This window comes from Orycteropus afer, unplaced genomic scaffold, assembly GCF_000298275.1.
Source record: "Orycteropus afer afer isolate SDZICR_OR568_19922 unplaced genomic scaffold, OryAfe1.0 scaffold00006, whole genome shotgun sequence".
Taxonomy (NCBI): domain Eukaryota; kingdom Metazoa; phylum Chordata; class Mammalia; order Tubulidentata; family Orycteropodidae; genus Orycteropus; species Orycteropus afer.
This window is the reverse complement of record NW_006921593.1, coordinates 21,667,662-21,680,479: the sequence shown is the minus strand read 5'-3', so window position 1 is coordinate 21,680,479 and position 12,818 is coordinate 21,667,662. Positions and strand designations below refer to the sequence as shown.

General features: G+C 38.4%; 1 protein-coding gene across 1 annotated transcript in view; it reads left to right on the top strand.

Annotated features, from left to right (window-relative positions):
- The first annotated feature begins 5,521 nt into the window (after nucleotides 1–5,521).
- Nucleotides 5,522–12,818, top strand: part of RBM44 (RNA binding motif protein 44) — a 29,046-nt gene continuing 21,749 nt past the window's right edge. The window contains exons 1-7 of the mRNA XM_007943595.1: nucleotides 5,522–5,594; nucleotides 8,196–9,790; nucleotides 10,056–10,114; nucleotides 11,311–11,487; nucleotides 12,175–12,358; nucleotides 12,450–12,472; nucleotides 12,612–12,696. Coding sequence (XP_007941786.1) covers nucleotides 5,522–5,594; nucleotides 8,196–9,790; nucleotides 10,056–10,114; nucleotides 11,311–11,487; nucleotides 12,175–12,358; nucleotides 12,450–12,472; nucleotides 12,612–12,696 — 2,196 coding nt within the window. The remainder of the gene's footprint in view (nucleotides 5,595–8,195; nucleotides 9,791–10,055; nucleotides 10,115–11,310; nucleotides 11,488–12,174; nucleotides 12,359–12,449; nucleotides 12,473–12,611; nucleotides 12,697–12,818) is intronic.

Sequence of the window (12,818 nt, the reverse complement as noted above, 5' to 3'; positions counted from 1 at the left end):
TTTATTCAACAACACAAATGGCAGCTATACACATGGACTTCGCCAGATGGAGTACATAGGAATCAGATCGACTCCATCTATGGCAAGAGGTGGTGAAGAAGCTCAATATTTTCAGCCAAAACAAGGCCAGGAACTCACTGTGGAACAGACCATCAACTGCTCATATGCAAGTTCAAGTTGAAGCTGAAGACAATTAAAAGAAGTCCATGAGAGCCAAAATAGGACCTTGATTATATCCCTCCTGAATTTGGTGACCATCTAAAGAGTAGATTTAATGCATTGAACACCAGTGACTGAAAACCAGAGGAATTGTGGGATAACATGAAGAACATCGTCTGTGAAGAAAGCAAAAGGTCGTTAAAAAAATAGGAAAGGAAGAAAAGACCAAAATAGATGTCAGAAGAGACTCTGAAACTTGCCCTTGAACAGAGAGTAGCTAAAGGAAATGGAAGAAATGACAAGATAAATGAGCTGAACAGAAGATTTCAAAGAGCAGCTCAAGAAGACAAAGTCAATTATTATAATGAAATGTGCAAAGACCTGTACCAAAAGGGAAGAACACACTTGTCATTTCTCAAGCTGAAAGAACTGAAGAGGAAATTTAAGCCTCCAGTTGCAATACTGAAAGATTCTATGGGCAATATAATGAATGATACAGGAAACATCAAAGGAAGATGGAAGGAATACACAGAGTCACTGTACCAAAAAGAATTGGTCAATGTTCATCCATTTCAAGAGGTAGCATATGATCAAGAACCAATGGTACTGAAGGAAGAAGGCAAAGCTGCACTGAAGGAATTGACGAAGAACGAGGCACCAGGAATTGATGGAATACCCATTGAGATGTTTCAACAAATGGATGCTGCACTGGAGGCACTCATTCAGCTATGCCAAGAGATTTAGAAGACAGCTATCTGGCCAACTGACTGGAAGAGATTTGTATTTGTACCCATTCCAAAGAAAGGTGATCCCACAGAATGTGGAAATTATTGAACAATATCATTAATATCACACACAAGTACAATTTTACTGAAGATAATTTAAAAAACAGTTGCAGCAGTATATTGACAGAGAACTTGTAGAAATGCAAGCTGGATTCAGGGGAGGATGTAGAATGAGGGATATCATTGCTGATATCAGATGGATTTTGGCTCAAAGCAAAGAATACCAGAGATGTTTACTTGTGTTTTATTGACTATACAAAATCATTCAGTTGTGTAGATCATAACAAACTGTGGATAATACTGAGAAGAAAGTGAATTCCAGAACACTTAATTGTACTCATGAGGAACCTGTACACAGACCAGGAGGCTGTCATTCGAACAGAACAAGGGGATACTGCATAGTTTAAAATCAGGAAGAGAGTACGTCAAGGTTGTATCCTTTCACCATACTTATTCAGTCTGTATGCTGAACAAATAATCCAAAAAGCTGGACTATATGAAGAAGAACATGGCATCAGGATTTGAGGAAGACTCATTAAGAACCTGCGATACGTAGACAACACAACTTTGCTTGCTGAAAGTGAGGATAACTTGAAGCACTTACTGATAAAGATCAAAGAGTACAGTCTGCAGTATGGATTATACCTTAATATAAAGAAAACAAAAGTCCTCACAATGGGACCAATAAGCAGCACCACGATAAAAGGAGATAAGATTGAAGTTGTCAAAGACTTCTTATTACTTGGTTCTACAATCAACACCAATGGAAGCAGCAGTCAAGACACCAGATGACATACTGCATTGGGCAAATCTGCTGTGAAAGACCTCGTTCAAGTGCTGAAGAGCAAAGATCTCTCCTTGAAGACTAAGGTGCGCCTAACTCAAGCCATGATATTTTCATTCTCCACTTATGCATGTGAGAGCTAGACGATGAATAAGGAAAACCAAAGAAGAGTTGATGCTTTTGAAGTGTGGTGTTGGAGAAGAATACTTAAAGTACCACGGACTGTTATAATAACTAACAAATCTGTCCTGGATGAAGTACGGCCAGAATGCTCCATGGAAGCAAGAATGGCCAGACTTTGTCTCACCTGCTTTGGTCATGTTGTCAGAAGGGACCATTCCCTGACAAGGTTATTATGCTTGGTAAAGTGGAGGGTCAATGAAAAAGGGGAAGGCCCTCAACAAGGTGCATTGACACAGTGGCTGCAGTAATGGGCTCAGGTATAACAAGGATTGTGAGGCTGGCACAGGACTGGCAGTGTTTCATTCTGTTGTACATAAGGTTGCTATGAGTCAGAGACAACTTGGTGGCACCTAACAACAACAACAACAAATTCTACAACTTAGATGGACGCATTTCTTTGAAAACCACAATCTTCCAAAATGGAAGACAGACAAATTCTGAATAGGCACATATATGTTAAGGAAATGAAATCTGTGATTAAAAACTTTTCCTCAAAGAAAATTCTAGACCTAGATGGCTTCACTGATGAATTATACCAATCAATTAAGAAATAAAGCCAAAATTCAATTTAACGGCATAATATCGTTCATTTTATCCTATACTATCATTTTGATTTTGGAAATCCTGTAGTGATACCTACTTTTTCATTCATCATATTGATAATTTGTAATTTTATCTTTTTTTCAGATCAGTCTTGTTAAATATTCATCAATTTCATTAATCTTTTAAAGAGAATCTACTTGTAGCTTTGATGACTTTTATCTATTCATCTAATAGGTGTTCATCTGAACACCTATTGTTTATTTCTTCTCTTTATTATTTCCATTCTACTTCCTTTGGTTTTAAATTGTTCTGGTTTTTCTAATTTCTTAAAATGGAACCTTTGAACATTGATTTTAAACTCATCTTCTTTTCCAAGATGAGCATTTAAAGCTATATATTTCCCTCTAAGTACTGTTTTAGCTGCATCCCACAAATTTTAATATGTTGTATTTTCATAATCATTCAGTTAAAAAAATTTTTCTAGTTTCCATCGTGATATATTATTTTACCCATGAGTTATTTAAAAGCATATTTAATTTCCAATATTTCAGGGATTTATTATCCTATTTTAAGACATTAATTATACTGTTGTTAGAGTCCCTGGTGGTGCAAATGGTTAACACACTTGGCTGCTGACTGAAAGGCACCCAGAGGTGCCTCAGAAGAAAGGCCTGGAATCTACTTCTGAAAGTCAGCCATTGGAAACTCTATGAAACACAGTTTTATTCTTAACACACATGGCATAACCAAGAGTCAGAACTGACTTGGCAACTAGTTTTTGGTTTGTTAATTTGTTTGTTTTACTGGTATCATTGTCAGAGAACATACTCTGAAATATACTGAAGCTTCTAGACATCATAGATTAACAGAGCCTAGATTTACCATGTCACCATAAGACAAAGAGAAAACTAGGCCACATGCGTGAAATAACTATTTCAGATACTGGACAATGGGCAGTGCAAGACTGATTTCTGAGAGAAACAAAACATATCATGTGAGCCCTATGATAGCAATCTCGATTTTCAAAAGCGGTTTTTTGTTTATTGCTAAAATAGAAAATATTCTCATCTTGTTGCTAATTTTTGTTTTAGTCCTCTTTCTCAGAGAGATTTGTCAGATATTTATCTACTCTTAAGGATCTCTGGTGGCATAGTGGTTAAAATATTTGGCTGCTAACAAAAAAGTCAGCTATCCAAACCCAAAGCTGCTCCCTTGGGAAAAGATGAGGCAGTCTGCTTCTATGAAGATTTACAGCCTTGGAAACCCTATGGGGCAGTTCTACTCTGTTCTAAAGGGGCACTATGGATCATAATCGACTCGATGGCAATGAGTTTGGTTTGGTTGGTCTTTTCCAAGAACATCTCTTGACTTTATCATGTTTACTGTTGGTGAGTCAATCACTTCTGCTTTTCTATTAACTAATTTTCTATCCTAATTTTTTAAAATTTATTTTGTTCTTTTCTAGATTCTTGAGTTGACTGCTTAATTCATTTTATTTTCTATTCTTAATAGTCATCAAAAGTTCTGACTTATTTTGGTTATGACTTTGGCCATGTTTCATGAGTATTGATCTTTTGTGTTCTCATTGTCATGTTTTTTAAAAAATTACAAGTTTGCACTATTTAATAAGTGGCAAAGTCAGTATCCAAAGCCAGACAAACTAGACTGTGTTTATGGAGCTGAGTTGTTATCTCTGCTTTATCGTCCCTTATCATTCAACATAGAATCATTGATCATAGAATCAGGGAGAGTGGATTTAGATGATTTGTTCAAGGTCATTAATTGAAATAGTTCATGGAGAATCAGAACAAAAATCATTTCTTTTTTCCAAGTTAGCGGGAACGTTTGTAATAGCTAGTCACTAGGATTCCATTGCAGAATACCTCAGCTGTTTTGGATATGGACACTGAAGATGTAAGTAGGAGCCAGGGGCTCAAAATGCTTTTGTGGTTTTGCTGGATATTTCTGGTGCTGTCTTCCTCTGGGATCGTTCATGTGCCTACTTGACATTGGGAGGCCTCATTTTTCCTACTAGTGGCCTGGCTTGGGCTTCCTCATGGAAGCTGTGTTCAAAGAGCTATCATCATTAACTTTTTCTTAAGCAGCTCTGTTGAGGTGTTCTTCACTCATTTCAAGTATACAATTCAATGGTTATCAGTAACATTATCGAGTGGTGCAGCCATCACCATAAATCAATTTTAGAACTTTTTTCCAAAAATAAAATCCCTCCTACTCATTTATAGTTAGCTCTCTTTCCCACCCCAGTACTGAACTTTCTGTCTCTTTAAGTTTCCTTTTTCTGGCTACTGAATGTAAATGGAATAATACAGTATATGTAACATCTTGTGTCTGGCTTCTTTCTTTTAGCATAATATTTTGAGATTAAACCAGGAGGGAGCATGTGTCAGTACGTTTCTTTCTGTTGCTGAAAAATAATCCATTGCATGGATATACCACATCATCACTTTTCAGTAAAGCTGTGACTTGTTTTAGAAACATTTTGATCCAGATTTGCCATAAATGGGGTCACATTGAAGCCTTTAAAACTCCTGTTTTGGGGATTATGATTTTTTCCGTGCCTAACATGTTGCTTTTTAAAATGTTCCTTGGTAATTTGAAAATAATATGTCTTGTCTGTTTAAATAAATAGTACAGTTCTTTGTGTAACTGCTCATGTAGAGTTTTAAAAGAGTTACTTAAGTGTTCTACCGGTTTTAGTATTATTATTGGCACAAATGGCTAAGCACTTGACTACTTGCCAAAAAGGTGGCAGGTCAGACCCCCCCAGCAACACCTTGAAAGACAGGCCCGGGAATCTGCTTCTGAAAGGTCACAGCCTTGGAAACCCTGTGGAGATGTTCTACTCAGAACATGGGGGCACCATGAGTTGGACTCGATTGAACTGGAGCTAACAGCTACAGCAACAACCCCTCTGCTACTAGAATTATTGACTATAATTGTCACTTTACCAAAATTCTTATTCCCATAGTTCCCCCCCACACACCAATATAATGGAAGGTATAATAGTCAGTGTTCATGCCTTTTCTAGAATATATACCCCTGAGTGATGGAGGCCACTGCAGTGGTAGCAACAGCTTCTGGTAAAGCCTACTACAGAAATGGAGGAAACCTCCAGAAAGGTGAGGCAGCAGGCAAGTCGGCTTTATCCTGGGTGGGGAAGGTGCTCGTTGTAACTGAGCCTGACAGTCCACTTTCCATGTTGCTAATTTCTAAGCCTTCCTCCCTATTATGTGATAAGACTCAGCATGTCTTTAACTTGGCAGAAGACTGGCGGTTCAAACCCACCAGCCACTCCTCGGAAGGAAGGTTGGGCAATCTACTTCTGCAGTGATACCGCCTTGGAAACTCAAGGAGGGGTCGCTATGAGTCGGATCCGACTCCATGGCAGTGGGTTTGGGTTTTTTTTGGTTTGGTAGGCAGGACCTCTTGGGGAAGTGGAAGATTTGGAGACAGGAAGGTGAGCAGGAAGGTAGAGTTTCTGGCCAGCCAGAACTGCCAACAGAAAACATATTTACACGTGGTTTAAATGTATCAAGAGAACATTCTGGATTAAGACAAAAATCCCATCCTACATTGTGCATGAGACACGTTGAAAACAGGAAACAAAGTTTTAAAGTAAAAGAACAGGCAAGTTAAGAGACAAATGAAGTTAAAAATTAGGAATGATGTTACTAATAGACGGTGCAGGAAGTGAAGAAAGTATTATAGGAAGGGCGAGAGGGCCATGGTACAGTAGTAAAGTAATATTATACAGTGAATCCTCACACGCCAAACAGCATAATTTCTGTTCATGTAGAAAATAGTACTGGAAATCTAGGGAAAAGCTGTTAGAGATTAGACGTGATAATAGTTCTCTCTCTTTCCCAGTAAATCTCAATAGAGTTTTCCCATGAGATTAAAAAAAAAAAATCCCCTCCCCCAAAATAATGAACTTTAAAAAAATTATCTAGAGGAGAGAACTAGGGAAATATTTTTTTAAAAAGGAAGAAATTTAACCTACCAAATATTGAAAAGAAAAAATCCTCTAATGCTGTGGCAATTGAAAATAGTATGGTATAGCTTACAAAACGGTAATAGGTGAGTAAGACAGAATAAACAGAAGCAGACAGGAAATTCTAAAACAAACAGGAGGACTTCCGAATTTGATAAAGCTGCCACTTCAATTCAGAAGGAAAACAATGAATTGTTCAACAAGTAGTGTTAAAACAATTGGCTGTCCTTTGGCAGGGGAAATAAATAAGATTTGTTTCCTTCTGTTGTACATGAGGTCACTATGAATCAGAGCCAACTTGATTGTACCTAACAACAGCAACACTTTGTACTGGAGCGAAAAATTAATTACACACAAAGTAAAAAGGCTAAATGTTGCAAATACATGCAATTCACTCAAGAATTCATATAAATTATTGGAGACACTTTTTTAATCATGTGGCAGGGAAGGCCAAAGACACAAAACCCAGAAGTCAGAAGGAAAGGTGGATCTATTTCACCAAATAATGGTAAAAACTTTGGTATAACAAGATAATTGTAAAAACAAAAGTCAATAGATAAGCAATGAACTAGGAAAAAATTCACTTATATTAGAAACGTAAAACCTAAAGAGTTAGTATCCAGAATATATGAAGAGCTTCTACAAATCCCTAAGAAAAATACAATCAACTCATAAGACCATAAGATTATAATTGAAACTGGCACTGCTCTTCTTAGTTCCAACCCCTGTCTATAACGTCCTACTAAACATTTGCATCTGCGTGGCCTGTAACTAACCTCACACTCCACTTGCCTGGATCATTTCCTTCCTCTCGTTGCTTCCCTCTTCACCTTCTAAATCTGTTCACAGAGTCCCTGTCTCTTTGCTCTGAATATTCCCGTTCAACTACATACAAGTGATAACCCTTAGCATTATCTTAGAATGAAGTTTAAGCAGCTGGTGGCCAACTTGTAGGTCATGAATCAGTTTAGCTGATTGTGATCAGATTCTTTTAAATAGAAGACACCAGAATACATTGGACATGGTATAAAACTCTTGCTTTACTTATACACAACTCGACTCTGGTCACCAGACTGGCCTGAGGAGAACCTTTCAGTGGTCCTCCCTTGTCTTAGAGTAAAAGATGAAGTCCTTGGCACATCACAGCCTGTCAGAGGCCTCTTCCCACTCTCGTCTTCTCTCCCTCCCGTAGAGCTGTTTTAGCCCAGCTGAGCTGGCTTACAGTTTCCTGGAAATGCCATATTCTTTCACACAGCTAACATGGCATGTGCTGTTTGATTTGCCTAAATAATTTTCTCTATTTTGCTTCCCTACATTTTTTCCTCCCAAGCATTTGCCTGTTTATCAACATGACAGTTGGCCCTCTTCTTTAGCTGCGTTACATTTATAGGTGCTTACCTGTCGCCTTCATCAAAGACATGAGTAGTTGGGGGCAGCACCTGCGTTTCTCTAAGCCTAGGCTGGCCCTTGGCAGCACCCAAAGATTTATGAAGTCATTTTACGAGAAGTAAGTTTCTCATTAGATCTCTCTACAGCTCAAGCAGTAAACTCCCTGTCACAGAGAGTTCAACAAGAATCCCGCTGCCATCCCTGTCCGTCATGGGAAGTGTAGAAAGTAGCCATGTGCTGGGAAAGAGCATGGGCCAGGTCAGGCCAAAGTGTTTGCTAGTGGTTAGATTGTGTAATGTTGCTGTCAACTTACATTTTATTATTTTATTTTTTCAATCAGATGAGCCTTCTAATTCAAAGAAGGGAAAATTGTTAGTAATTTCCAATGGTTGTAAGGAAATCGGATGTACTGTTCCTGGTGACGACTGGGATTCCAGGTCAGAGCGAAGAGCTAATGGCAAGGAAATCAGCAATATTGACCCAATAGATTTGTTGGCACCATCTTGTTCAGTGAGTGAAGATACTAACAGAGAGGGTACTCACTCTCAATCAAGTGGGTTTGAAGAGAGTATTGATTATGTTTTCTTGAATGAAACATACTCTATACGTTATTCAGATTCCAAGCTAAAAAATGAAAGTCATACTCATTTAAATTCAGAATTAGAACCTGAAATGAAGAAGAAAGAGGAGGTGTTTTTTGATCTCTTGGAGCATCAGGGTAATAGGACTAGTGCCTTGGAAGGAAGCTACAGGATTTCAGACTATGACTATAAAGAAACTTTTGACAGTATGCGATGGCATGACCCAGGTGAAGACTCGCAGCAGGAGTACCATAGTGCAGAAGAACAAGAATATATAAGTGACATTTTATCTTTTGACCAAACAAAAGCCTTAAGTAGATCTAACCTGGAAGTTGGTGGACTAAGAAATTCAGGTTATGAAGCTCAACTGGCTGGCAATCTAGTAGATGATCATGTTAAATTGGGAAGTGGTTCTGTCCTCTCTTTAGATTCAGCTGATGGTTATGGACAAGAAGATGTCTCCAAATTCCAGAATTCTGCTATGTTAAGAGAATATCATGGACTAAAGCATGAAAATTGTAAGGAACAAGAGACCAGTTTAACATACCGGACAATACTTGATGAAATTATACTAAGCAGTACTCCTGAAAACCAGGAATCTCAATCTAAGAGTGATTTCTTGAACCCTCAGAAAGCATCAAAAACTAAAGTTTCCATGGACGAATTGAAATCTCAAATAACTGAAAGTAAGGATTTTTGTGGAAGTACCACTGGTGAGAAAAATATGTTACAACCCCTTGAAGATCCTCGTGTGTTACCCCAGGAAAAAGCGTTTGAGGTATTACTCGAGCCCTATAAAGATTGTCAGACCTCCTGGACTTCAGCTTTTGATGACTCAAGAATTTCTGCCTGTGGATATTCACACTATCAAGTTCTGCAAAACACCTCTGACTCAGCCTTAGATTTTTCAGGTCCTCCACCAAGGATTGCAGTCAAAGATAATCAGGCAGCAGAAGATAGCTACCTGGCTGTTGCTAACAGCAATGCCACAAATCAAACCTGTTCTCGTGACATGCAAGGAACATGTCTGGAATCAGCGGTGGAGGCTGCAGGCTGTACGGTTACAGTTAATCAGACAGTGGACGTCAGTGCAGACTTCAGGGCTTGTTTCACAACTAGCAGGGCGACAAGTGCACGGCCTTCTGTGGTGTCCACGTCAAGCAACACAGAGATCACAATGATGAATAAAAAACGGCCTAGTGAGTGGCAGAGTGAGAAGCAAAGAAGTGTGGCTTGTAACACAGACTGGTCACACAGTCAAGACTGTAGAGATGCGCAGATGGCTGTGACAGAAGGGCCAGGAAAATCTCTCTCAGTTGACAGTTTAAAGCCTAGTGGACATGTCCTAAATAAGGTAAAACCAGTACAATTCATGGTAAGGTTCTGTGTGGTGGTGTGAGGCTGCATGATGCTTGGGGAGGAGCTTCCTAAGGTTTTGTGAGAAAACAGTGGGGGAGGGGGAAGCGTGGAGAGATTGCCACCAGTTCTATCCTCCAGTGGCACCTTTGCCTCAGAAACCAGTTGGAAACTGGGTTTTGCATTTTGCCAGTTTGGAACCCCAAAGATAAGACATATTGTTTGTCATAGATTTCTAATTTATATTTGAATAACGTTTTCAGGATTCTCTGGAATTAAGAAAAACATTTGATAACGCAGACTTAAAGAAACATCCTGAGAGGTATGTCAGATGTGTTTGCTTGCAGGTAGGTACACACAGGGATAAAAATCAAAATAGCATTTATTTTCTGGCATACGTAAACATGCGTAGAATAATAGCTTTCAGAAATGTCAGTAGGTGACCTGCTTCAGCCATTTGATTTCAAACAAACAAACATTTAGTAAGTAGAGAATGTTCTGCTGTGCATGGGGTCGCTATGAGTCGGAAACGACTCGATGGCACTTAACAAAAACAACAGAATATTCAAGCCCTTCTTCACTTGGAGAGGTTTCGGTGTCAATAATTCCTCCAAACACTTGGTGGCGTTTTCCCTTTACTCATTCAAGCCAAATCCACACTGATGTGATTATTCCCTTTCGCCTTTGCTCCCTCGGTACACCAAAACAAAATAGCACCTTTGGAAAACCTCCTATTTGAAGAAGTAAATAGCTACTATCACAGTGGTATTTTAATCTTGATTTTAGTTCATTGCGTGCATTTATTGGAACACAGCAGACAACCAGAAAGTGGTGGAGGCCTCTGCAAAGCCAAATTAGTTATCATTTTCTGAGTCATTTATTTTTTGCTTCACTCATTCTTCTAATGAGTTTAGCCCTGTGTCCCAACCCCATAAAATTAAAAAGGAAAGAAAGACGCATTGGGGACAGCTGGAAACTGTAACTGGTAGCCAAGGAAAACCTCCAAACTATTAACTCTCAAGACATATAGTTCACTTGGGGCTTTTTGGTATAGTCACACAGCGAAATACTTGCTTAGAATAATGACTCTTATTTAATTATTAACAAAAACATAAGTTATATCTATTTCTGTTTAAAAGATAATGCTTTTAAGAACAGTTTCCATCCAAATGCTCACAACTTTTAAAAATCTCGCCCAAAGCGTGATTTAAGTAGGAAATCCATTTGTTCTGGACAAATAAAATCATTACTTCATGTTGGAATCCTTTTCTTTCTTTCTTTTTTTTGTCAGAGAAAGCCAAGGATGTACAGAAAGCATGAATTTGAGACTTGGTTACTCCCTGAACTTCTAGGAAAATATGTTTAGTTTTGACTCTTGATGTCCTTTTTTTTCTGAAACTTGTGAAGGAGAAATTTATTTAAACTTGAGAGGGAAATGTCAGAAATTGTAAAACTGTTTCTAGAGGCATGTCATCAACAGAGAGAATGTTTGGAATCTTACCATCTTTTCTTTTAAAGGGAAGTCCCACTTTCTAAAGAGATGGGGAAGAGTTTGCCAGCCCAGTGCTGTCAGGAAGCAGTGCAGAGAGCCGTCAAAGCCGAGCTGTACCTTCTGCGTATTCACTATCAGATGTGCCACCGCCACTGTTGGGACATTTACAGACTTGTGATGGAAAATAAGGAGGGAGTGAAGAGGTGTTTACCAATTGTAAATCTGTATCTTTATAGAAACTTAGTATTGGCTTTAAATTTATTCTAGAAAATTTCTTCAGTGTTGTTTGGAAGGCAAGATGAGGAGTAGGTTGTAACTGGGCTTGTTAGCTGTCCTATAGGTATTGTTGTTTGTTGCTGTTATGTGCCGTCGAGTCGGCCCTGACTCATAGCGACCCCTCCTTGGGTTTCCAAGGTGGTGTCTCTGTGGAAGCAGATTGCCCAACCTTCCTTCTGAGGAGTGGCTGGTGGGTTTGAACCACCAGCCTTCTGGTTAGCAGTCAAGTGCCTTAGGCACTATGCTACTAGAGCTCCATCCTATGGGTAATGGACTTTAAAAAGTAATGATTTGAATTGAATTTTATGGAGGGGCAGCAGTGCTTGGTTGGGAAAAAGAAAAGGTAGATTTGATGTTTATTTTAAAAGTCCACTTGAGGATGAAGTCAGCTGGAGGGTTTTGCATGACATTCTACATCATCGCTCTGACTTACATGTTGAGGATTGCTCGTACTGCCCCTAGAAAAACACACCTAGGTACTCTGGTTCACTTGCTTTTATTAAACATTTAAAAGAAAAAACTTAAAGATCCTTAGAAGTAAGTGTATAATGTTTGTATTAAATGGCTAACTTGAGCCTAAATAATCGAGTTTTATTAACTTAACTTTTGAACAGGAACTTAACAAATAATTCTGCTAAGAAAGAATTAGGATCAGCGCTGCTGTCTCTCCTGGGAGACTTAAAAGCTAGATACGTGAGTTTGAAAGAAAAAATAAACAAAGGCATACCACTGGAAGAGCTGCCCCCACTGTCAGTAGAATCAAAATTATTATCTATCTTTTCTGCTTTTGCTTCCAAGGTATGTATGAATATTATAGGAATGAAGGTTTTATTTCATTTAGAGAGAAAACATTTTAAACAAAGATTTTTCTCCCCTTCTTTCTTTCTAGCTAATAGAAGAAGAAACACATGTGTAAGTTATGGGTTTACTCAATTTACATAGAATTCATTAGATCTTGGAAATTGCTTACTTTGGTTGATTTTTAAAGTTTTCTGTTTTGAACCTATTCAGGACATCAATAAATTCCATAACAAAATGTTTATCTGTTTAGCCTTTCAGGAGCTGAGTCTGAACTTGATAATCAAAATGTGCATGATGATGAAGATTCTTTGAGCCTGAGAAAGACACTCTCTCAAGTGAGATTTTTTTTTTTTTTTTAATGTGATTTGGGTGAAGATTTACAGAGCAAATTCATTTTCCATATAGCAGTTTACATATACTTTGTCTCATGACATTGACCACAGTTTACCACAATGCA